General features: G+C 40.4%; 1 protein-coding gene across 1 annotated transcript in view; it reads right to left on the bottom strand.

The window, feature by feature from the left end:
* The window catches only part of atp2a3 (ATPase sarcoplasmic/endoplasmic reticulum Ca2+ transporting 3), an 82,145-nt gene extending 57,820 nt beyond the window's left edge, over positions 1-24,325 (bottom strand). Inside the window, exons 1-2 of the mRNA XM_026922130.3 lie at positions 23,462-24,325; positions 943-960 (exon numbers count right to left, since the gene is read on the bottom strand). Coding sequence (XP_026777931.1) covers positions 943-960; positions 23,462-23,579 — 136 coding nt within the window. The 5' untranslated portion in view covers positions 23,580-24,325. The remainder of the gene's footprint in view (positions 1-942; positions 961-23,461) is intronic.
* Between the last annotated feature and the right edge of the window lie 705 nt (positions 24,326-25,030).

The following is a 25,030-nucleotide window of genomic DNA, read 5'->3' on the forward strand; positions in this document are numbered from 1 at the left end:
GTTTAACTTGCAAAGGAGTGACATCACTCCTACTGATTTGTTGCTGTTGTCGGTGTTGATTATTGTTAGTTGCTACTAAAAATGGAGTCGTATTCCTTGTGTGTCCAGGCATACTTGGAAAATAAATCTGAATTATGATATAAATACGGTGTTATGAATCTGCAAGAAAGTGCTTGGAGGAGGTTTCAGACATTATTTCTCTCGGTATATGGCATGTTAATTACTAGGATAAAATTATGTAACCAAAAGTCACTTAGCTATAACTATAGCAGATGTGCACAATTTCTTTATCAGAAAGCAGAAATTAATGTCACATAAAACAGTGCACAAAATGTTGTCTAATTAATTTGGGTAAACCCCATGGTGTTATTTTAAAACATTTCATCGCAGAAAGTCTCAAGAGAACTGAGAACTTATTATTGAGAACTTTTCTAGCATAAATATTGTCATATCTTTTGAACTTAAATTGCAATCTGAACAGATTTTTGGCTAGACACAATCTATACACGTGAAGATGATTATATTGTAGAACACGCTGTGTCGAAATGCACTGGAACACCATAACACATGTCAACAAACCCATTTTTAGTAAAAAAAAAAATAATTAAAATAAAATAAAATAATTAATCTCACTGTATGTTTGTGGATAATCTGTCAGTCCCATTATTAACACAACAGATTACTGAAGCAGTAACGAGGCTTTTAGGAAGCCATGTCTTACAGACAAAGTTGTGTGGGTGGTAGGAAGGTGAAGTGTGTGTGTGTGTGTGTGTGTGTGTGTGTGTGTGTGCGCGTGTATGTGTCTGTGTGTGTATATACATGTACACTCTCAGGCATTATGCTTCTTTTACTAGTAAAACAGATAGATAGCCTGGTCTCACATGAACAGCGTCTCGTATAAAGACAGTGTGGTAATAACGGGATGGAAAGATCAATATTTACCTTCCTCTGCTGGGAGTTCTGTCCATCCAGCCACCCCGTGTGATCCGTGGAGGAATGAAAAAGAGAGAGAAAGAGAGAGAGAGAGGTGTTAGCCAAGCCACATTGCAAACGCTTTGTTCAAACAGTACCGTTTTGTTCTTGTCATGTCGGCTCTGTGCCGAGCCGCTTTATCCTCTGACTCAAAGTTAATTACACAAAGACACAGTGCGATGATCTGCTGTAAGATTCAGGGATTACTGAAGGGATTCTGGCTGGAGGAATCACACTGTCCTCCAAAATAATGAAGGTAAACTATTTCTCCTGTGTCAACCTGATAGCAGGCAATCCAGCCAGCGTAAAATATGATCCAAACAAACACTGTTAATTTGTGACGTGTGATTGCTTCAGGATTAAAACGGGTCATCACGGCATGAGACATAATAAAAAGCAACCCAAATATGATCATCTTCTATCAAACCTTTCTATTTTACTTTAGAAAAAGGATGGTTTTACAAGGAAATGTGGGTCTCGGTGCTCAGTGCTCGCAGAACTGAAGCGCTCTCATAAGCACCAGTTTCTCTGCACTCTTGCTTCACTGCTCCACGCTCGGAAATACCTCTGTGTTCACGCAATTTCACAGCACGTCGCGCTTATTGGTAAAAAAGCCTCGCTCCGGCTTGTTTTCAACCGGAGGGAAGCAAGCTTTTGTGATTCAATATTTTCTAAACACATTTGTTTTATTTTAAAAAAAATCCTTATTTAAATGTTAGCTTAGAGAGTGATATGACAATATGATATTAATATTATATACAATACATCACACTTACACAATACACTTTTCTGAGCACATCAGAGGTATAGTCATTACTTTTTCATGGTTTTACCTCATTTTCCTTTGGTAACTGGACCTCAAAAAAACCTTAATAAAATCTGAGTTCTTTTCAGAAGCGTTCATCTTTTAAGAACCTTTACAACAAACGTTCCTGAAGTAGCTTTTAGAGGATCGTTGGATTGTCTCCCTGGAAGAAGACCTTCCAAAACCCTTTTTGCTTTTAGAGTGCACTTCGTGCTTTGTAAATGCTGAAATAAAGTTGTTTAAATTCATTTTCCATCATGGGTTTCTACTGCTCTGTTTGCACACTGTTAACAAAACCTCAGCAAAAAAAAAAAAAAAGAAAGAAAGAAAAAAAAAAACCCACTATAGTATGCTCCATGTATCATGAAAATATATTTGAACATTGTAATATAATATTTTTTGCCATATTGTCCAACCCTAGTACATAGCGAAACCATTTTAAAATTTCAGAACCTTTTAAAATAGTAATACAATATTAAGAAAAGGATGTGTGAAGAATTATGACTGGCACTCTCTATGAATCTCATGATGCTTACAAAACAACTCTGGATACATCCTAATTCATGATTTTGTTTTATATGGGTGCTTGATGTATATGTATCTCACAAATGTGACTTTTTCCTCACAGTTGCAACCTTTTATCCTCCAATTTCAAGTTAATATCTCACAGTTGTAGCTTTTTAGAGAGACTTTGTGCTTTTTTTCCTTTTTCTTTTTTCATACCTCAGGAAAAACACTTAGCTCAATGCATTTTCATCATCTTTCATTAACGCAATAGGAACAAATGGAAGAGAATTACTGAGGATTTCATCATGTGCTAAATCATTAACCCGAGATATAGGTGTTTTATAGGGTGAAAGTACAGCTCTGAAATCTTCATCGTCACAAATTTAGACATAGCGTACATAAAGCGCACATAGAAAGAAAGACAGAGAGAACGACAGAAAAAAACAATAGAAAAGACAAAAAAGGAAAAAAAATGGGCAAAAACTAATACAAAAAGAAAGAAACTATTAAAGAACTAAAGAAAGAACAACAGTACAGTACACATACAGTAATGTATGCTTCATTTGAAATATTTGGTACTGTTGATATTTTCTAATGAAAAAATATATAAACATGAAACTGATAATGCTGCTTTATGCATTGATGTAAAATTCTGTTGATGGAGATCGGACACCTCTAAGAATCATTCCCCCCCCCGTCCCTGTGTGCTATTGGAATTGCCCAGTACACAGACAGCGATCAGTTTAAATCTGTGAATGTGTACACTTGTGAAAGCAGGGTTCTCTCGGCGCTCTGTAATCGCTGGTGCTGTGTGAGAGGCAGGAGGCTCAGATCATTGCGTGGCCTACACACTGCTGTTGAGTCATTTCTAGAAGCTTCTCACTCAAGAGTGTGTAGGAGCAGTGGAGCATGTGGAGAGTGGGAAGGAGCAGTGAGGAGTATGATGGAGCAGCTCTCTCTCATTCTCTCTCTCTAACACACACACACACACTCATTACAAAACCATTAGTCTCTGTTCTCTCCATCATGAGTGCCACAGAGATGTCTAGCTCACACTTTACAACTGAATGAAAACTAATCTGATTCAGGATTCAAATACCTGTGTAACAATATTCAAAATCACATTAGTAAAATTACATTAAACCTGTCGGGCATTCTCTCTACTGCTGAATAATCAGGCACATTACTCCTCACCAGTAAGAAACGGAATGAAGAAAGAAAACTTCTTACTCTACACCATCTCACCCACAAGAGCTCAAATTAACTGTGATTGCAGTTGTTCATTTCAAATTTCTAGTGTTGAATATTTGTAGCACAAACCATAGGGCTGTGCTATACTGTCTGCAAAAAAACATAAAAATTCAGGTTTAATTAGCTCAATAGTGCATTCATAATTATTTATCACTATTATTTGACCATTTAGGAACATAAACACACTTCCCGTTGACACTGTGCATTATTAATGTGCATTCCTTCACCTGCATAAATATTTAAAATAAAAGACTACAATTCATTCATATTAATTCAGAGGGAATTTAAAAGCTTAAACTAAAAACAGTTTGCTTGTAAAGTACATATGCAAGTAAAATGTGTGCATCATGTACAGTAGGTAACTAGAATTTTATTTGATTTCTATTCTGTGTGTTTGTGTGTGTGGGAGTAGTGTGGGAGCATATCTATATTTATGTACACCTATCAGCCATAACATTACAACTACCTGCCTAATATTGTGTAGGTCCCCTTGTGCGGCCAAAACAGCTCTGAGCCGTCACGGCATGGGCTCCACAAGACCACTGAAGGTGTGCTGTGGTATCTGGCACCAAGACTTTAGCAGCGGATCCTTTAAGTCCTGTAAGTAGTGACGTGGGTCCTCCATGGAACGGACTTGTTTGTCCAGCACATCCTACAGATGCTCGATCGGATTGAGATCTGGGGAATTTGGAGGCCAAGTGAACACCTTGAACTCTTTGTCATGTTCCTCAAACCATTCCTGAACAATTTTTGCAGTGTGGCAGGGCGCATTATCCTGCTGAAAGAGGCCACTGCCTTTAGGGAATACTGTTGCCATGAAGAGATTTACTTGGTCTGTAACAATGTTTAGGTAGGTGGTACGTGTCCAAGTAGTATCCACATGAATGCCAGGACCCAAGGTTTCCCGGCAGAACATTGCCCAGAGAATCACACTGCTTCTGCAGGCTTGCCTTCCTCCCACAGTCCATCCTGGAGCCATGAATCAACGCATACACACCCAGCCGTCCACACGATGTAAAAGAAAATGTGATTCATCAGACCAGGCCACCTTCTTCCATTGCTCCATGGTCCAGTTCTGATGCTCACAGGCCCATTGTAGACCCATATGCAGCAATCTATGGTGCACTATGTGTTCCGACACCTTTTTATCATAGCCAGCATCAACTTTTTCAGCAATTTGTGCTACAGTAGCTCTTCTGTGGGATCAGACCAGACAGGCTAGCCTTCACTCCCCACGCGCATCAATGAGCCTTAGGTGCCCATGACCCTGTCGCTGGTTCACCGGTTGTCCTTCCTTGGACCACTTTTGGTAGGTACTAACCAATGCATACCAGGAACACCCCGCAAGACCTGCCGTTTTGGGGATGCTCTGACCCAGTCATCTAGAAATCACAATTTGGCCCTTGTCGAAGTCGCTCAGATCCTCACGCTTACCCATTTTTCCTGCTTCCAACACATCAACTTCGAGAACTGACTGTTCACTTGCTGCCTAATATATCCCACCCCTTGACAGGGCATAATCAATAACGATATAATCAATGTTATTCACTTCACCTTACACTGGTTTTTACTGTTATCTATCTATATGTGGGTATATATATATATATATATATATATATATATATATATATATATATATATATAGATATATATAGATAGATAGATAGATAGAGAGAGGAGAGAGAGATTGACAAAACTTGACAGAAAGAAAGAAAAGACCCAAATAATATTATTTTCTATCAAATTGCTATCAAAGGTGGTGGTAAGAAACTCGCAAAAACACACATTTTCAATTTAACTTGTTTTACTTCAGAAAAGGGAAGTTTTACAAGAAACCAAGCACCCATGTGTTTTCCACACTTTGTAAGATGATGTAATTCTAAGCTCCAGCTTCCCAAATCCAAGGTAAGTCAAAAGCAGCACTAATTCCACCACTTCCTGGTGCTACTATGTGATTTTATTTCCACCTGGATCAGCCAGGTCAGTGTTTTCCCCCTCATCCCCTGAGAAAATTACAAACCAAATAACGTACTTTTTTTTCCCCGTCTTTAAATCAACTCTGCAGTGGTCTGATCACTTCAGCCCTGTCCGGATCAACACCTCTGTAATTTTGTAGGCAGATCCTGCCTCTTGCATTGAGAAATACTTGTATTTAGTCATCTTGCATATACACTCACCGGTCACTTTATTAGGAATTCATTAAGTTATCCAATCAGACATTTTTGTGGCAGCAGCACAGTGCATAAAATCATGCAGGTGCAGGTCAAGAGCTTTAGTTAATGTTCACATCAAACATCAGTATGGGGAAAAAGTGTGATCTCTGTGACTTGGCGTGACGTGGTTGTTGGTGCCAGATGGCCTGGTTTGCGTATTTCAGAAACTACTGATCTCCTGGGATTTTCACACACAACAGTCTCTAGAGTTTACCTTTATCTAAAGCAGATGGGGGGTGTATATCCATATTAAACAAATCAGAAGTGGGAACTTGCACTATTATGTTTTACGGTTATAAAGCCATTTTACATTTATACACTATATGGCCAAAAGTATGTGGACACCTGACCATCACACCCATCTGAGCCTTCTCAGAACTGCTGCCACAAAGTTGGAGGCACACAATCGTACAGGATGTCTTTGTATTCTGTAGCATTACAATTTCCCTTCACTGGAACTAACAGACCGAAACCTGTTCCAGCATGACAATGACTCTGGGCACAAGCCAGGTCCATGAAGACATGGTTCGCCAAGGTCGGTGCGTAAGAATGTGTGTCCTGACCTCAACCCCACTAAACACTTTTGTGATGATCTGGAACGCCGACTGCATCCCAGTGGTGGGGGACCAACTCCATGTTAATGCCCAATAACGACAAGATGACTGAGGCGTGATAGTCAAGGGTGATGGTCCACAAACTTTTGGCAACATAGTGTAGCAGCTAGTAGGCAATAAAATGTGATTAAACAAATTAAAGGAAGCATTTGTTTGAACTCTGGGAACAGTAATGACTTGTTGATGTGTTAAGAACATCACTGCAGCACAATTAGTGAGCAAAACAATGTTATATGAAGCGTATATAAATCAGCTGCGCTGTGTGAGTCTTAGGTTAAACGTCTGAATAAGTGTTTGGAGCCGTCATTAAAATACTTCAGCGAGGTTTCAAACCTGAAATCACCCCAAGCTACAACTGTGTGTGACACAAATGAGTTCACAGGAAAAACAACCCTGTGGAAACTCGCTCGTTGCGCATATCTCGGAGAAGACGCATAAAAATGTTATTACAGGCGTCGCCCATTGAAACTAATCCCGTCCTGATGGGGCTTAAGAAATCTATAGTGTTGCAACAGATCAGTGAAAAGCCTTTACTTTGTTCTATGATCCATGCTACAATCCTACCTCCTTACCAACTCAGTTCTAGGAAGAACTCCTGCTTGAATCTTCTGACATGTCACAGAATTACCAGTTGTGCAGTCATTAGAGTGCAGACGTGTGTGTGGGGGTGTGTATGTTTTGTAAGTGTGAAGCTCTGTCCGTCACTGTGCCTATTACAGCTGGTCTAACAACAATTACAGCTAGCAATGTGGCCAGTCAACAGGATCTGACAAACGCTGGCATTAAGTACCAAAGACAGACTGGAAAAAAATAAAATAAAATAAATAAAACCAAGTCGTGCTGAAGGACTCGAGCACAATGTCGAATTCGTTGTGGGTTTCTGTGCATGAATGAGCCTGAAGATAGTGAGTAAAAATACATGGCGTCACTACACTGCTTTGAGTGGGTGTGTACACGTGGACGCACACATACGCGCGCGCACACACACACACACACACACACACACACACACGTGTGTGTGTGTGTGTGTGTGTGTGTGTGTGTGCGTGTGTGTGCGTGTGTGTGCGCGTATGTGTGCGTGCACTCTGGGCCAGTTTATACGTGCTTATAATTAAATAGAAACTCATGGTGTTTCCTTGCTCATACCCAAACGGAAAACCTTATCAAGCATGCTCTGATAAAACTGAAGGCTTTTCTTTTTAATCAGTCAGGCTCTCGACTGAAAAATAAATAAATAAAATTAAAAAAATAAATGGAAAGCTGGAAAAGTTTCATGCCATGTTGTTCAGAAACCAAACACATACACACTCAAACAATGGTGTGGACGCCAGGCTAAAGGACACGTGCAGTGGAAATCAAAACAGACAAGAAAACATGCAGCAGTGGGCTGAATATCAAACACGCCGCCTTGAGAACATGGAAAAACCATGATGGATGAGGGGTGAACTGGCTATAATGAGGTTTTACTTTCAGCGTATTTATCCCTCTTTGATTTGGTTTGGTCTGTGAAATTGGCTGGCACTGACAGACAGGGAGGGTGAATGAACTGCAAGGCAGTCGCGTAGCATGAAAGAGCGAGAGCCGAGAGCTCCTCTTTGAACAACAGAGAAGAGGCTCCTTTTCATCCGCGCTCGGCCGGAGAGACAGGAGACGTCTGAATGGAGGTGCGTGAACTTGAAGGATGGACTGAGCATGCCTGGATAAACATGAGATGTCTCCTGCTCCGTGACATGCTAATAAAAAATCTAGGCTTCTTGGGCTGGTTTTGCTTGGCAACTCCTCAATCTAATGAATGAATGCAGTCTGAACATTTGTCAACAAAGTTTGCAAGTGAAAATGTGATAGTTTTGTTTGGCAGCCTCTAGTTTAGAATTATGTAACTGGCCTGTGGAAAGAAACTGTATGGCTAACACTACCGCTCTGCGAGACGTGTGGAAAAACCTGGCAGCTGGGAAGGGGAGAAATGTCTCCAACAGCCCCATTGTCCAGGTGCACGTGTGCGACTTTACATGCACGCAAGGGCAAATTCTGTCTGCGTCCTGTTACTGTACCTCCCTGGCACTGGTGCTTCTTTTTCCAACGCCAGTTTCCTCTATCTGTTACCAACATACACCAAAAGTGAAAGCAAGCTCTTAATGGGTTTAATGGGAGACAGACTGGCTTCAGAACAGGCTGAGAGACAAAGAGAGCCTTGGTGAAAAAGAGAGAGGGGGGAAAAACAGAGAGGGAGAAAGGAGGGCTGAGTGGGGTTTCCCAGCCGTCCTCTGCCAAGGATTCCCTCCGTGTCATCTGGGCCGCGCCGGCCTCGATCTGCCCAGGCACATTCCAACATACTGACTTCAGCCAACCAGCCAGCCAGTATATACACACACACACACGCACACACACGCTTCTCTCTCTCTCTCTCTCTCTCTCCGCCCTCTCGCTCATGAAAACAAGTGCCAGCCTGTTTACACACCACCAGGCAGAGGCAAGGGGGGAAACACTTCCTGGAAACGGTTGCCAACAACACAGAGCTCGGAACGCATGTGTCGAGGGAAGAAGGAGGAAATCTGCTGGGTTTCGAGAGCCAAACAATAATAAAAATACACTAAACTAGCGTCCCACTTCTAGAGTTCAGACATCGCGTCTTCCCACATCTATCGCAGTCATACCCTTCGTCCTACACAATGAAGCCGAAGCACAATATACAATAACGGCACTACAATGAAAACCCCATTGAAGACTGCCTTGCACAAGCCATTGTTTGTGCAGATGCTCGAACAGAAATACACGAAGTTTTCAAAAACAGTCGCCATGCCAACCCGGCTTGTGGGCACGTTTTCCATGGCGGCTACTGGCTAGCTTTGCTCGCTTACCCGAAATAAACCTTACACAACACGACTACAAGCCATTCACACATGTCTGAACTGTTTGGTCTTCATATACAGCAGCAGTTTGTGAATCATGTACATTGCATCATTTTAGGCTCTAATAGTTGCAGCTGATGACATATAGCTAAATACACTACATCGAAGTGCGTACTCTGCCACACAAGCCAGATGGCAGCACCAAAAATATCTCCCTTGGCACCTTAAAATAACACAGACCGCACTGGAAACGGTCGCAAGAGTCATGTTTTGGCCTACGTGCAGCAGAAAGCAGGAGTTTAGGAGTTTGAGTTTGAGTACTAATCCTATTCCAATGCATACTGTGTGATAAGCTCTCAAAGTGTGAAAATACAGAGCGGGTGGCTTTTAGTTTTTAGCGCACATCTTTCGGAAAATATCTGAAGCCTAGTCAGAGTGTGTTTTCAAAGTGTGATTGCAGACTAGCCGAGTTTAGCTTCGGGAACATATTGTCTCCTAAAATGAAGAGGATTGGGTGGAGGTTCATTCATTATCACTCTTTCCTGCATGTCATCATAAATCTGGAGTGCCAAAAACCCCCCCAATCAATTCCAGAAAAAAATACTGATTCAACACAACTGAGGTGTTCTTGTGGAACAACATTTGGACTATTGGTACAATATCAGCTCTATTTATATTAAAACACACTGTGCACCACCACTGGAATGGATCACAAATGAAAGTCTTATAAACGTCAACGAGATGACTGAACTCATTCATAGACAATCATCGACAGAGTAAAACGAAATCGTTCAGCAGTTAAACTTAAACACTATAGAACCACTCAGCAGAGTGTAAATGAGTAAATGAGTAAAAAAAATGAATAGAAAAATAGAAGAATGGCTTGATGGGTGGGGGGATGGGTCTACATTTCCAATATAATTCTGTCTAAGATAGAAATGGCAAGAGAGATAGAAGCTAGACGCTGTAAGATAGAACCACAGATATATACAGGGTTTAACAGTAAACACCAGGAGTTTGGGGAGAAAAAGGTGCCATTCATCTGTTTTAGTTGAGATGTAGACAATAGAAAAGTTTACATGCAAGAAAGTAGAAAAGTTTACTTTTTTCAAACAGCGGTTTTAATCACAACGTGTCTTTCGGCTGAAATGATTGGTGGCATCCTTAATAAATATAGTTAACTGATGTCTATAATTGCCTAATGTTAGCTTAGTCAAATATAGATTGGTGGATTTTAGTTCACATTAATGAACTTTACATTCTCCACTCACCTTAACAGAAAGTGAGGGCAAGCAAGAAAACCGAGACGAGGTGAGAGGAGACATGGGGCTTTCAGGGGGTTGGTTAATATCGGAGAGATCAAACCACCTATGCAACTGTCAATCATTCCATATTTATACGGTGATTGGCTCATATGGTTTTTAGGAGGGGAAGGAAAAAAGACTGCTCTTTTTGCTTATTTTTTGAGTGGTAACTCATGTACTCTGTTCTCTGATGTTATATGTACTGATGTATTCTGATGTTAAAATGAGGAGCTCCTACGCAAAATGAGTAACCAGAACCGAGCAAAGGGCTGCCTCATGATGAACTGGTGATCCGGCAAGTTGGGAGGGGAAAAAAAAAAAAAAAAAAAAAGGACAAACAGACAAAAAGTTGGTCAAGGGGTTAATTAGCAATTTCACCATTTTTACTGTAATGTTAGAAAATCAATTTGCTTGAAGGGAGGACCATTCATGAAAAAAATGCTTATTAGGTTCATGCTGTGTTCAAAATCAAAACAAAGTCCCACTTTACTGAGAGGTTTGTCCTTACTAAGTACAGATGTCTGTAGTAATTATGATTGACTCACACAGGATAAGCGATCTCAGTACATGGGAGATGGGAGTGTCTTCATAATGCATGCATGGTTGTCGCATTAAATATTCCATGCATACTATACACACCTCATTTAAATATCAACTGATTGTTCTGTCCTTGCTCTAGTGCGAGTGGCCGTGCAAGTTGCGCTCGATCATTAGTAGGTCACACGACCACAAACAGTGTGCTAGGAACTCATTAACTTACCCAAAAACCCCAGAAGTGTCTCTTCTCCGACAGGTCATTTTAGATGTCATGTATAGGTTATTGTTCTGGGTTTTAAACTCAGCCAATAATTGATTTTGTGTTGGTTTCGGTGGGAAACCTGTGCAAGGTTAAAAAGCCCTGGGGTTGATAATGTTAAGGTAGAAAGGAAAATGTGGTTGTTATATGGTGGCAGCTTTGTGCCCACTAACCCTGCCCAAGTGGCACGTAAACGACCTTCCTGAAGTCAAACAGATGGGCACACACTCATACACAAATACATAACAACACAAGATAGTAGTTCTCCAGTCTTACTCAGTACATAATCCTAATCGTAGGCCAAACAACTAGCGTTAAGAATTTATAATAGCTCTTCACCAGGGCTGCACAAAGAATCATATTACAACTGTGATATCTTTGACACACATATTACAACCATGATATTTTTCCTCGATTAGTTTAAAATAACTAGGAACTGGCTATCTTTGTTACAGATAACTAAATGCTGAGCAGTAGTGATGCTAAAAGTAGCAAAGTTATTTTACTTTCTTTTAAAAACAACAAGGTGATCGTTTCTGAATCAGGTAGCCTGTCGTAAGGGTGTGAAAACAGGCTCTGAGACTGACACGGGCTGTAGCCAATCAGCAACGAGGATGAGCCATTCAATAACAACCTCCCCTTTCTGTTCTGAGTTCATCTTGATGAGGTTCTGAATTTCCTGTTATGATTCCAAATTTACTGTCGTGTTTTTAGTTTGGTTGTTGCAGTGTTTTTTGAATTCTCTTGTGTGTTTTTGACTTGTACTTATGTTTTTTAGTACTGCTGTTGTGTTTTCTGATTTGCTGTTGCAGTTTTGGTCTGTTAATGTGTTCTTTACTTATGGACCACCTTAAATGTGGTCAAAAGTTAATTGTTTTAAATCTGTGGGAAAGCATTTCTTAGACATTTGACCTATGTGTAATGAGCATTTCTTCTTTGCTGTATGAAAAGCGTGGAATTCTGACCTTTCTTCCATGAAGAGGAGAGAGAGAGAAAGGTGGAGCAGAGTGCCGTCTAACATGTAAAGGTTTTTAATCATTATAAACATTTGTTTATCAAATAAATAATAAGTAAAGGCGATAGGTTGCACAAGTCAAACTCTGGTCTCACATGTGCTACGAAGAAAAAAAAAACAACATATGCATGCAGTGTCTGAGAGGCGGGACTTTACATAGTCATGGATGGGAGGCGGAGTCAAGGAGTAAAGGCATAGAATTTTTAAAAATTTGCCTTATAACCATTAGAGCTCAAATACTTCCAAATGTACTTTTGACACTATACATGTCTTTCAGAATATAACACCGAGAGAAAGGGTTAGGGTTAAGATTAGGGTTAATGCAACAAAGTGCTAAAGATAAAGCAGCCTCTCATTCAGACAGGCAGCATCTTCACTAAAACATGGGTGGAAGTACAGATATAAATCAGGAAAGACTGCTCCAACAACGTCATCTGTCGACCCTCAACAGAAGCATTCCTTTAAGACGTGGGAGAGGTTTGCATTACTTTCTTTTGACAGGTAAGTATTATTGTGCCATAAAATATCAGGTTCCAGCATAAATGTGCTTTCCCAGGGAGAGTAGGATATCGGTTTAGTGTTGGAAGTGTTTCCAAATGGCGTTTTCTTAGAATCTGGATTTCTTGTCTAGGCATGTGTCTGTGCCTTGTTTTGTTGTCTACTGACGTTATGTGAGCTCTAATTGGAAAAATGAGTTCTTCAAAACAAGTTTTTGGATGACGGATATTGTGCCATGATGTGTCTTCTCTAGAAGCTCCTGGCATGTACCAGGAATCACCTGTTCCTCTGCACTCAGACATGCCTGTACCTGGCTCGCGCTCCAAGATAAAACAGCTAAACGGACAGGAACACACATGCACACACATGCGCGCACATGCGCGCATACACACACAGGCACATAAAGGCACATAAACGTAGGTGTGCACTGTGTGTAGTCTCTGGCAGAAAGCCAAGCTACAGTAACAAGCTAATTAGGATTTTCATTAAAGTGTGCAACTAAATTGTATAACGTAGTAAATTGCGTGCTGTAGAATATATATTTTGGTTACTACCCTTTATCAAAGGAACTAAAAATGCTGGGCGGACAGTAAACACTCACAAGCGGCTACAGTAACACTCGCTACACACCCACAAGAGACAAACTGCAAGCGACACGAGCGAATTGTTGCTCGCTAATGTCATCACAGTGTAAGCCTGAGCAATACAGCGATATGATATTGTAATAAATGACACCCTGATGCACTTTTTTTCCCACTTAGAGTATCAAGGATGTTGTAAGTACTTCTATAATGTTGACCAAATGCATTCTGTAAGAAATTCAACATCCAGTGGAATCATTCTGTGGAATTAAAATTACACGGTAACAAGTATGTGACTGGATGTTACCTGTTACTATCTAGCTATATTTTTTTCATTTCTATTTTTTACAGAAGTTGTTGGCACATCAAAGAGCAGTTTTAGAGGTAAATTAATGTGAGGTTTGTGAGTATGAGGTTAATATACATTAATATACATAATGAGTATAGATTACAATGGGTAAAATAATGTTAGTGAGAACACTGGGCCTCGTATATCAGACGCAGTATAATTGGAGAATTTTCCTTTTTCCTTCAAATGAGACCAGCAGACAATCTTACAGATCAAAAGGAGAGCTGTTTATTCTTCCTCTGCAGAGGGAGCACACTTCATCAATACAGCAGCAGTGCTGCTGTACAGAAGGACTTAGCCCACGATCAGACGAGGCGTATCTTTTTTCTAGTGAGCTGTAAACAACAGGGCAATTTCTCATAGGTTAAAGAATAATGAATATTCATCATTGTATACAAGTTTCTACATCTCCTTACTAGGTAATAACGGCTTCAGAAGGTGGTTCCCTATATCCTAAAGCAACTAATCTGCTCAGGAACACTCACTGATAGAATCATCATATAAAAACAGTGATCAGAGATAACACAGAGAAGCAAAATTCTCCAACAGGTATGAATGGATTCATTCATAAAACGTTCTTTACACAAGAATCGCTGTATTCACAGAAATCCAGTTAGTTTGGAAAAACATTCGTATGCTTCAACCTCCTGGGTTTCTGTAAATTTATGTCCATGGGTGAGTCAAATGAAAACCCTACCACTGCGACATAAATTAGAAGGAAAGTGAATCTGGACTCTCAGTAAGTCCTGGAACACTTGCGTTGACCAAAATGACGATTATGTAGAAAAATTATGTGCTTTTCTGACATCTATTTGCAATAAACAAAGCAAAAAAAAAAAATTAAAGGTTTTCATTTGACTCATCCTTGTATAAGGAGAATCATTAATATATAACTGGCGATTAGCTACTGCAATTTTATATACAGATTACACTGTCACGCTTAAATAGCTTATTAATTTCAATTACGCACACACATCTAACATAAAAACGCTGTCATTACATATTAATGACTTTAAAAATCGCAATCCAAAACAAATCCATAAATTAAGACAAATAAGACTAGCTATTCAATCCAGACAAAAGTAATGGCACCCTGTAAAAGGAGGAAGACTTGCATCTATGGTAGTCGTTGGCAGCTGAGCCGCTTTCACCTTTATATTGTCATTTTGTCATTTTCAGCTCTCTGTGTGAGCTTTGCCTTTTATGGAGTTTTGCAGGCGTTGCTAAAATGTAAATCAGCCGAGTACGAAGAAAAAGTCTGGTGTCAAATTTTTGTGTGGTTTGTCCTATGAAAACCTTTACACACCATTTCACAAAGTGATTCATAAATGACACCCACTGTCTTTTAACGTATTACTGAATTATACTAGTATCTATTTTCCTGACTTATTTATATTTTCCTTCTGTTCCTTTCAGAATACTTTATTCATTTTAATATCTCTGTATGAAAATATGAGTTATGTAGGCAATGTTAAATAAACACAGTGATACGTGTCAGGTATCTCAAAAACATCTTCCAGTATCGCAACACATTATTTCTGCCACATCACACTCCATTACACACAACTACTTCTGCTATGAAAGTGCGATGCATCACTCACACACACACACACACACACACACACACACACGCACACACCATGCTGCAGCCTTGCTCATCCTCGGCTGCAGAAACACACGCAGAGTAAGTTAACAGTCTGCCAGGGGGAGGTGTTGATGACTGCCAAGGTGGGAGGTGAGAAGCAGAAATGAGTGACAAGTTAGCACACATACACGTCTAAATTAAACAGGGAGAAAAATGGACAAAAGAAAACCCAAATATAATCTTGTAAACACAGCCAGTTCCTCTACAAGCTTTGTGAAGCAGAAAAGAGAGGGAGAATGATTAGAGCATTGTTTAACTTGTCTAATAAAGAGTTGGAACTGAAATAAGCTGCAACCGCGACGACACCACAAGCCTCTGCACAACTTCCGTCTTCCCTCCTCTAACACTCCTTATCACTGAGCAGCAGTTACACAGATGTGGTCGCTCGATTCACTGCAGAGAGGCAGCACTAATAAAGAGTGATGATGGTTAGTAGCAGATCTGCAGTATATTATATCAAAATTATATCAAAATGATGGTCCACATACAGAATTTACACAAACATCTTCTACACATTGCCTTGAGAACGCATGTGCATTCGAGGAGAAGAACTTCTGCTTCCTCTACCACAGTCGCTTCACACTGTGTGTCTCAGCAGCACTTGAATAGAGGTGTCAAACTCTGAAGCAACGTCCTACTTATGCCCTTTTGCACAAACTTTACTTAGATGAGAGAAGCAGAGAAAGAAGGAGGGATGTCACATAACTCGTGGGAACAGTCACAGCTCCGGTCAGGCGTGCAGGTGATGCTCGAGGAATACGGGCTTATTTAAGATGACAACAACAACAAAAACAAGAGGATTTTGCACAACAGAGAATATAAACAACTTGACATGGTGCAATTTCAACTATTGTGTTGACCATAGTATATAAATATGGAATAATGTTTAAAAAAAAAAAAAACACACATAGAAATGTCTGGGATTTTATTAGGGGGCCAAACACCAAAGGTTCATAAGCACCCTAATGGAACTGTATGTAAATGTACGTAAATAAGTACTGACACTGGAGTCTATGGCAACTCTTAGAACACTTTGTTTGTGTTTAATGAAATGTGACACAGTGATAGAAGACAGTCTCAGCTAGCTACACAGCAGTTCTGGTGTACGCTACTCAAGCGCTCTAGCACCACCAACAGGTAAAGTTGGATATATGTTTGCAGTAATAACTCGGCAGTGCAACATCATAGAAACTTACAAATTTTCCTCCGTTCAACAGATACTATGATGTTAATTGCCTCCATACTGGATTTGCTGCCATTTTGAATTTGTTCGAAACACGATTCCCGCTTCTTCTTCTACAAATTGTGTGCATTGTGGGACGTCTCATCCGTACCTGGCAAATGAATTTGATGGCCATGGCCCACATGCAGATTTTTTTTAAAAATCCTCTATACACAATCTTTAGAAATTTTGTCCAATGTGGGGTGTTTCATCCATAACTTGCAAACAAATTTGATGGCAAAGTCACCAAATAGGAAGTGAGGGCACATCTCGACAGCGCCTTTACATACTATCACCATACTAATCACAAATGTTATTTAGCAACATGAGCTGTTGTTAACAAACAAGCTTTGAGTTCATCTGCAACATGGGCGTGCTACTGAAAACAGGAACTGAATCAATATCTCTGGAAGGGCTTGATGCTTTGCCTTCAAATTAATATATCTCTTCGGGAACAAGTGCTGATGGTCCCGGTGGCTTCTGGCCTTCCTCCAACGCTTAGGAGTTGGGCCAAACAGTGATTGGCCTCCTTAATAACTGCTTGCAGCTACACTATTTTCATATTATTTTATTTGATCTGAAGACATAAAAAGACTGTGTTCATTATTATTAACATGTGGCAGTCCTTACTAACTGCCTGGTCAGGGTTAAATTAGGCTAGTAGCTTGTTTATATTTTGGGAAACAGAACCAACTAAATGAGCTAGAAAATATCACGGCCAGGTACAAACAAAAATAATAACAGATGGCTCTCAACTGAAAAGCGTTTGCCCTATCTTTCAAAGATCGTGAGTTTGAATCCTGATGATGCTATGACTATCCGTGGCCGGGAGTTCAAGAGGGCAAAACTGGCCGTGCTCTCAGGGAGGGAGGGGTGGGATACTAACTCTCTCCTATCAATCACATCGACACTAGCCAATCATGGGCATCCGTGAGCTCATGCATGCGGAACTGGGCAGATAGCTAGCTCTTTTCTCCGAGTGTGTAACGTGGCCTCCAGATGTTATATGTCTAGCATCACGTGGCTGGCTTCATGCCTCAGAGGAAGCATGTGATAGCCTTCGCCCTACCTGGTTGGTAGCTGTCATGAGACAGGGGAGAGCTGCCTGATGGGTGGAAATTGGCATAAGAGAAAATTGAGGGGAAAAAAAAATCCCAAATAATCCCAAATAATTTTTAAATTGTACATATTTGTAGTTGAGACCAATTATAAACTCGAGCTCAGGGTTCATTAAAAAAAAAAATTCTGGTGTGTCACATATAATAGTTTGATTTGGAACAGTTCAGACAAAAAAGCATCACGATCCGCAGTATCAAAAGAAGGAATAAAGGGACACAGGGACAGCGAACAGCTAGTGTAGTGTGGTGGAGTAAAGATATTGGCTCAGACCTTCATCACAGCCAGTGAAGAGGTGAAGTGAAGGCAGAGGCTTAGCACAGAGACAGGTTATTCAAGATAACAGCCCAAAGAAGTCGGCCACCTGACCTTTTACAGAGCTGTAAGACACCCAATACCTGTCTGCTCGGATGGTTTCAGTAAGTACAGAGAGTTTTCAGTTAGGATGTCGAAAGGAAGCAAAGATAAAGTCTTATATAGCAATAAGGCTATGGCTCCAGTCAGAAACACCAATAAAATAAAATTCAGGGCTGTTCTGCTTCTGCTTGGGTCCACGTCCCGGAATAGAGAATAATGCATACGCTTTATTCAGGGCAACACTGAAAGCTATATAACCTGATCTGGGCCTTATTTCCTGCTGCACAATCTCACAACTAAGGAATAAAACACTTTGAGACATGCTGTTATTGAAAAATAATCAATGACGAGGTGGTGTGATTCAGCCCAGTGCAAAGAGTTACTATTATTGTTGATTATTATTCAAAAAGAGCATGACATTTATTCATCTTATACCACAGCAATTTTTCAGTTGTTACAATTTTAGTAAGGAATGTTATTCTTTTAAAGCTTTATAGTTGCTTAATGTTGTGGAATGTCCCCGAGACAAGTTAGTTCCTGTTATCACTTACGTTGTAACAGCTATAAACAGTTGTTCTCTCTATTAAAGTTCTTAACACAAAAAAAAAATGCAGCTTGTCATGTTACAGAGAAACCAGAAAGCGGTGGAAAACTTTTACCGTTACAAAGCGATGGCACCAAGTGCTCCTTCTATAAAAACGTTAAATAAATATCTCCTTACAACAATTACATGCCTCTGATAGATAACATCTTAAACATTTTTTCAAATCCGTTTATTATTTAATCATAACGGTGGCAAGAATTATAGCAGAGAAAATCAGAGAAACCTGTATTTTTTATTGATTATAAACTACTTTAAGTTGCTAATAGGGGTTGAGCTTTAGGTAGTTTGTGAGTAATAGTTATATTTGCTGTACTCTGTGTATTGATTTGTCTTTGACAATTACGAAATGAAAATGCAGTAACGTTCATTATCAGCTACAAGCTCCTCCCCTTTCACTCAGCAATGCATTATGGGATCAAGTTAGTGCAATAAATTGCCCACGCTTTTCCAGTTTATAAATATGGTCTCCGATTCGAATCTTTTTACTGCTCATATTTATTGGTGTGAAGACACTATACAATTTTGCATACTCAAACTTTATTTAGAATTGTACATAAATATGTGATTTGAGAACCAGCTCTGGATGTGAATTTTTCACACGGTGTCCAACAGGTTGTCAAAACCTGGAGATACATAGAGATGGTAAATAGATAGATGGACGCCAACATGGAAAAAAAAAATTATTAATGGTAAACAAAACAGTCCTGCTTTTAATGATGTGTCAGGCTGTTAAAGAGTAATCACTAAAGGGTTTGGGGCAGAACTGCTTTCCACCCACACACAGCATGCGCGCGCGCACACACACACACACACACACACACACACACACCTCCCTTTCCCTCGCTGTCTCACCCCGAGCACTCAGGAATTCAAACCACATGCATATAAACAAGTCCCGACAACAGCAAACAGCTAACGAAACCTCTTGAAAAAAGAAAAAAAAAAAAAAAAAAACATGAGCGCTAGATGCAAATAGGCTAATTATTAAAACGCAACAGTAATCAAAAAGCCATGTCCATGTGGTGCAAACTGTTCATCACTTTTATCATTCACAGCCAACATGGTGAGGTGATGAAATAACATACGTTACCAAAAAAAAAAAAAAACCAAACAAACAAAAAAAAAAAAACTTCAAAGCAGAAGTAAACTTGTTAAGGGAACTAGTTATAAAGTGAGCATGCTCTCAGGCTGTGGTTTCTTCAGTGAGCTCAAAAGGGTTGAGGGTATTCCCTGTGGCTTTCTGCTGCAATGCACCGGGCAGGAAGTCGACAGCTCAGAGTGAAAGCGACACTATCGGCGACGAGATGTCGTTTTTTTCCATGAAGTCATCAGAGGTTGAATGGCCAGCGAGATGCTCTGAGATGAAAATTATTTACATGCTCTTGTTCATTCAGTCAGAGCTAGTCAGAAATAACACTGCCATTCTTTCACGCTGATCTAGCTGCCTTAGTTGAACCCTAACCCTGACAACTGGGCCAAATAGTACCACAGCACCACTGATGTCAGGTCAGATTCTTCAGAGACCAGCGTGCTCACTCCGAGCATGTGTGTGTGTGAAAGAGAGAGAGAGAGAGAGAGAGAGAAATGCGTATATCACTGCTGGAAGAACAGCTGAGACCCTCGGCAAAAGCCCGGCGAGCCCAACAACTTCGAGCCTGATTTACTACACACACCTACGTAAACCTCGCCACTCCCTCTCACCTTCTCGCTAAGACACCACTCGCGGTCTTCATAACACTTTTTATTTCTGGCTGTACGATCACACCCACAGCTGTACTCGCACTCACATTTTCTCAAAGCTCTGACACTATTTGCCATCCTCCACACGCAGGACTGCCTGCTTGTGCCTTTAACTACTGTACCAATTAAAGTTAAACCCGTGCTATTACAGCAGTCTTTTCAAGACTATTACACGTCACACTGTACGACACGATCCCAATAAAACATTATAATTTTATATCTTATATCTAAACTGTTCTCTGTGTCAGATCACACAATGAAGATCCTCTAACGATAGACCTGTGATTAAAGAAAGTGACTACGCTCTGTGTACTTCATCAATCAGAGTGCGATCAGAAAACGGGGTCGCGGAAACACAAACGTTCTTCCGAATGAGCTTGAGGTAATAAGGACACGTTTTCTGTCCTTTATTAGCATTTAGCATGTTTCATTTACGTTTCTCCACTGACATATCTGGAACAGTGTCATGAGTTTTGCATAATCTTATCATGTCCTCTTATTTGTGGCTTTTAGATAAGGGTCACACTTTAAATCAAATATTTCTGATGCAGCCAGAACTGGTCGTCACCACTCTTTGTTTGGAATGGAAAATAATTACGCGGTCTGACCGCCAATCCCGAAGAATTCTTTTACGACGTGCGAATTTTATCAGCGACAGCAAAATAAGGCAGACAGTTGTACGGTGTGAAGCTGGTTTCATGCCACAGCTATGCGCAGGTTCAAAAAAGGAGTCGATGTAAATGAGGCAAACAAATGTACAACTACATCGATACACAAACACTTGATCCGAGTCCAAGGTTTACAACAGCTGCTTTGAAAGCCGGCTCGGTAATGCGAGTCAGAATTACGCCGACGCGCGATTATAGTGAAACTGCAAATGTGAAACTGAACGATGCTGGCTAACTGTAACTCGCAGTGACGGCAACGCGGGCCACGTATGTAACCTGAAACATGGTGTTTCTCTGCAGAGTGTTTTATGTTCTCTCTTGAGGAAGTGGAAAACGGGTTGCTCAAGTTTTACGCCTGCAGCACTGGTCGCAGGTGCGTTATCCAGTCCTTTATCACTTGTTTACACATTTCTCTTTCAAGTCTCACTGCCCCTGGACCTATGCGTCATCAGAGATCTTCTCCAGGATGGCCGCTTGTGCGTTTCTGGGAGTCACTGAGGATGAACCGAGGGGTTATGGGTTTGCAGTGCGTGCTTTACCTGCATTCTTAGAGCTAGGGGGCATTATGCAACACTGATGCATTAAAGTGTTGCGACAGGACACTTTCCACTGAATCAGCCATCGTCTTCTGCTTGGAAACTACTCATTGTAAAACAGGAAAACCACTAGCCTTACTGTCCAACCATAACACATAACTACTTCCTCCCTCTGGCTACATAGGCAGTCTACCTGATTTTAAAAAGTCATCGACTTATAATCTGCATTATCTACATTACAAAGCGAAGATAAATCTTATAAATGAAACTGGTTCGAAGACATTTGCCTGCAATGAATAGTGTTTGAAATTCTAATCTTAATCCTGCCTGGAGCCTCAGTGACAGTCAGATGAATGAAGTAGTTAGCACACACTCGAGAAACACAGAATTTCAGACTAAAGCAATTTTTTTTATACCCACCAGCATGTCAGACATCTTCAGAGTGACTCGTGAGACATTTACATGCTACAAACAATAAACTATCTAATTTGCACGGGCTTCACTGACTGCTTGGTTTCCTGTAACTATAGCTTGCATATGGAGTTATATTCCTGACAAAAGGAATCCAACGTAGATGCCGTGTTGAAATTGTCAGCGGGTGACAATTTTTTTTTCCAGATATAATATTTATCAGTACATATATTAGCACTGAGCAACATCAGTGGTATTTGAATGAGCAGGACATTTTTTGTAAATGTCTTTGCACCAAATATTTTATTGTCCCCCCTATTCCATTTGCTTTTAAAATGTAGCTCTACTGTTTTTGAGGTCAGATGGCTGGTTTAAAAAAAAAACAAACAAAAAAAAAAAAAACCCTAAATATCATCCGACATGAAAATATAGCATGAAAATGTCATCAGGTATTGTGTTATGATGTTTTTTTGCCCTTTATTTTTTTATATAGTAACAATTGCAAATCACAACACGTGCATGCAACTCATTCTTTCATTCATTCATCTTTAGTAATCGCTTTATCCTGGTCAAGGTCACAGTGGATCCGGAGCCTATCCAGGGAAAACTGGGCATGACTAGATAATTAGCATGCTTTTGGGAGATGGGAGGAAACCGGAGAACCCAGAGAAACCCCACAGGGACACTGGGAAAACACTAAACTCTGCACGGACAGGAACCAGAGCTCAGTATAAACCTGCTAAAACAAATATTTGTGGGTGTAATTAAAGTGGGCTGATTACAGAATGACAGAAATGGGAAAAAAAAAAAATTTAAATTTAAAAAAAAAAAAAAAAAAAAAAAAAGAAAAACGTTTAGGAAAGTGTGCTTAACCTTCATGTTGCTCCACATGACCTGCGTCGTGCAAATGATGAATTTGCAAGTGTGAAGATGGCTTTAAGAGACAAAGGGGCGGGGCTAAAGCTAAAAGTTGTATAAAAACAGGTAGCCTATACTGTAGGCACAGGTATTTAATTTTAAAAAAAAATTTTAAAATTAAAAAAAAAAAATTAGTAGTCTGTATAAACATAATATGAGGCAGGGAAGGTGTGAAAATTATTTACAAAAAATTCACAGAGCCAAATGAGAGAATTTGTGCTTCACAGACTTTGAATTTGAATTACTTTTGAGAGTAAACTAACTCCATACCTGCACAGCACCCAGCCTCCTACAGCGCCTCATTAACGCTAACAAACATACAGCACGGAGCTAACCGCACAACACACACCATTTAATGCACTTCTAATGCAGTTAAACACCAAAACAACTCGCACCAGAATCTTTCAAATCATTTGCTTTAACATAATTTTTTCTCATGAAGTTTCTCAGAGAGGTCTTATGGTGTAATGCAGGCGGCAGGTTCACTCACCGTTCGGTCCATATTTCTCCAAATTGGTTTTGACCTGCTCCGGCGTCAGCCCGTTGTTTTCGTTCACGTCGAAGTGTTTTAAAACTTCGGACGCGGATTTAGTGTGAGCGTTTTCCATTTCTCTTCTTGGAGGGGATGACTTCCTTACGGACAGCCGAAATGCATGTAGTTTCTGGTGTGTGTGTGTGTTGTTTTTTTTTTTTTAAATAAATAAAAAATATTTCAACTGAGGTTAAAACCGGTTTTCCACCGAGGTCCGTTCGAGACCGCCAAGCGGAGGTGGGTCGGCGTTGACTTCCACCTGCCCCTTCTGCGAGCCGTTCGCTTTCAAACCGTCCTCCTCTCTCCTCTCTCCTCCTCCTCCTCTCTCCTCTCTCCTCCTCTTTCCTTCGTCGCTTCAAGCTTCAAGCTCTTCTCTTACTAGGAAGGTGTGCTTCGGTACCGGGTTCCGCCTCTCTCTCTCTCCCTCTCTCTCTCTCTCTACCTCTCTCTCTCTCTACCTCTCTTTTTGTTTGTAAACGAGAGCGGATGTGTCTGAAACCGCATACTAGTGTACTACTATACTAAGTAGTATGCCACAGCATTACATCGCGCGCTATTTCCCGCATGCTATCAAGTACAGTATGTGTAGTATGAATATTAGCCTGAGTGTCTGAGCGCTCCTATTGGCTGGCGCTGATGTTACCTGAATGAGAAGGCGACTTCATATTTCTCTGAACTAGAAATTCACTCGAAAGAGCCTATTGTGTAAACAGTGACAATAATTTGAATACATTTCCTTAAGTTGTTTTGTTGTTGTTCTTGTTGTTTCCTGAGAATAATTCGTCTATATGTTTTCAGTTTGTGTTTGAAATCGGAAGCCGTCGATTTGACGGGGCTCGCGCGCTCGGTGTGCTTATACGCGTTCCAGAAATGCGCGCGACCTCGCGCGCGTGTGCGTCTTCAATGGGTGAATCCTAAACGCTCGGGTTACTCCCTACATGCGTACCCTACATGCTGCAGTGACATACCTTCCTTTTAGTGCACTGCATGTGCAATAGCGAGGTATTTAGGATTCACCCACGGGCTCTAGCGTGTTCTGTGTGAGCTGAGCTCTGTAATCTTCTTCCTCAAACACTGCTCTGCAGTTCCAGTGAGCCTAAAATCTCTCCAATTCCTTTTATTTATACAGTTTTAGAACGTCAACGAACAGGCTTAGTATTTTTATACTATCTTTAAAAGAAAACCAACCCTCAATTTTTAATATTTTAAGGAGAATATGACATCTCAAGCCTCTAAACAGCACTTTCCCCTCAGGAAATTCCAGTAGAAACCACACAGTAAAATACTAATACTCGAGCTGAACTGGAAATTTAATTTAACTAATAGCTGGGAGCCAACAACATGCACTCTCAGAAAGGGTACTCAACTGTACTATAGTACACTCAAGGGTACATCATTTCTACCTTTACTGTGCATCGTTTACCTGCAAAGGTGTACCTTAAAGTAATTACTCTGAAAGCTAACTAAACATGCAGTGGTCCTTAAGGTGCAATTCATTCATTCTCTGTACCACTTATCCAAGGCAGG

Source organism: Pangasianodon hypophthalmus, chromosome 27 (assembly GCF_027358585.1).
Source record: "Pangasianodon hypophthalmus isolate fPanHyp1 chromosome 27, fPanHyp1.pri, whole genome shotgun sequence".
In the NCBI taxonomy this organism is placed as follows: Eukaryota; Metazoa; Chordata; class Actinopteri; order Siluriformes; family Pangasiidae; genus Pangasianodon; species Pangasianodon hypophthalmus.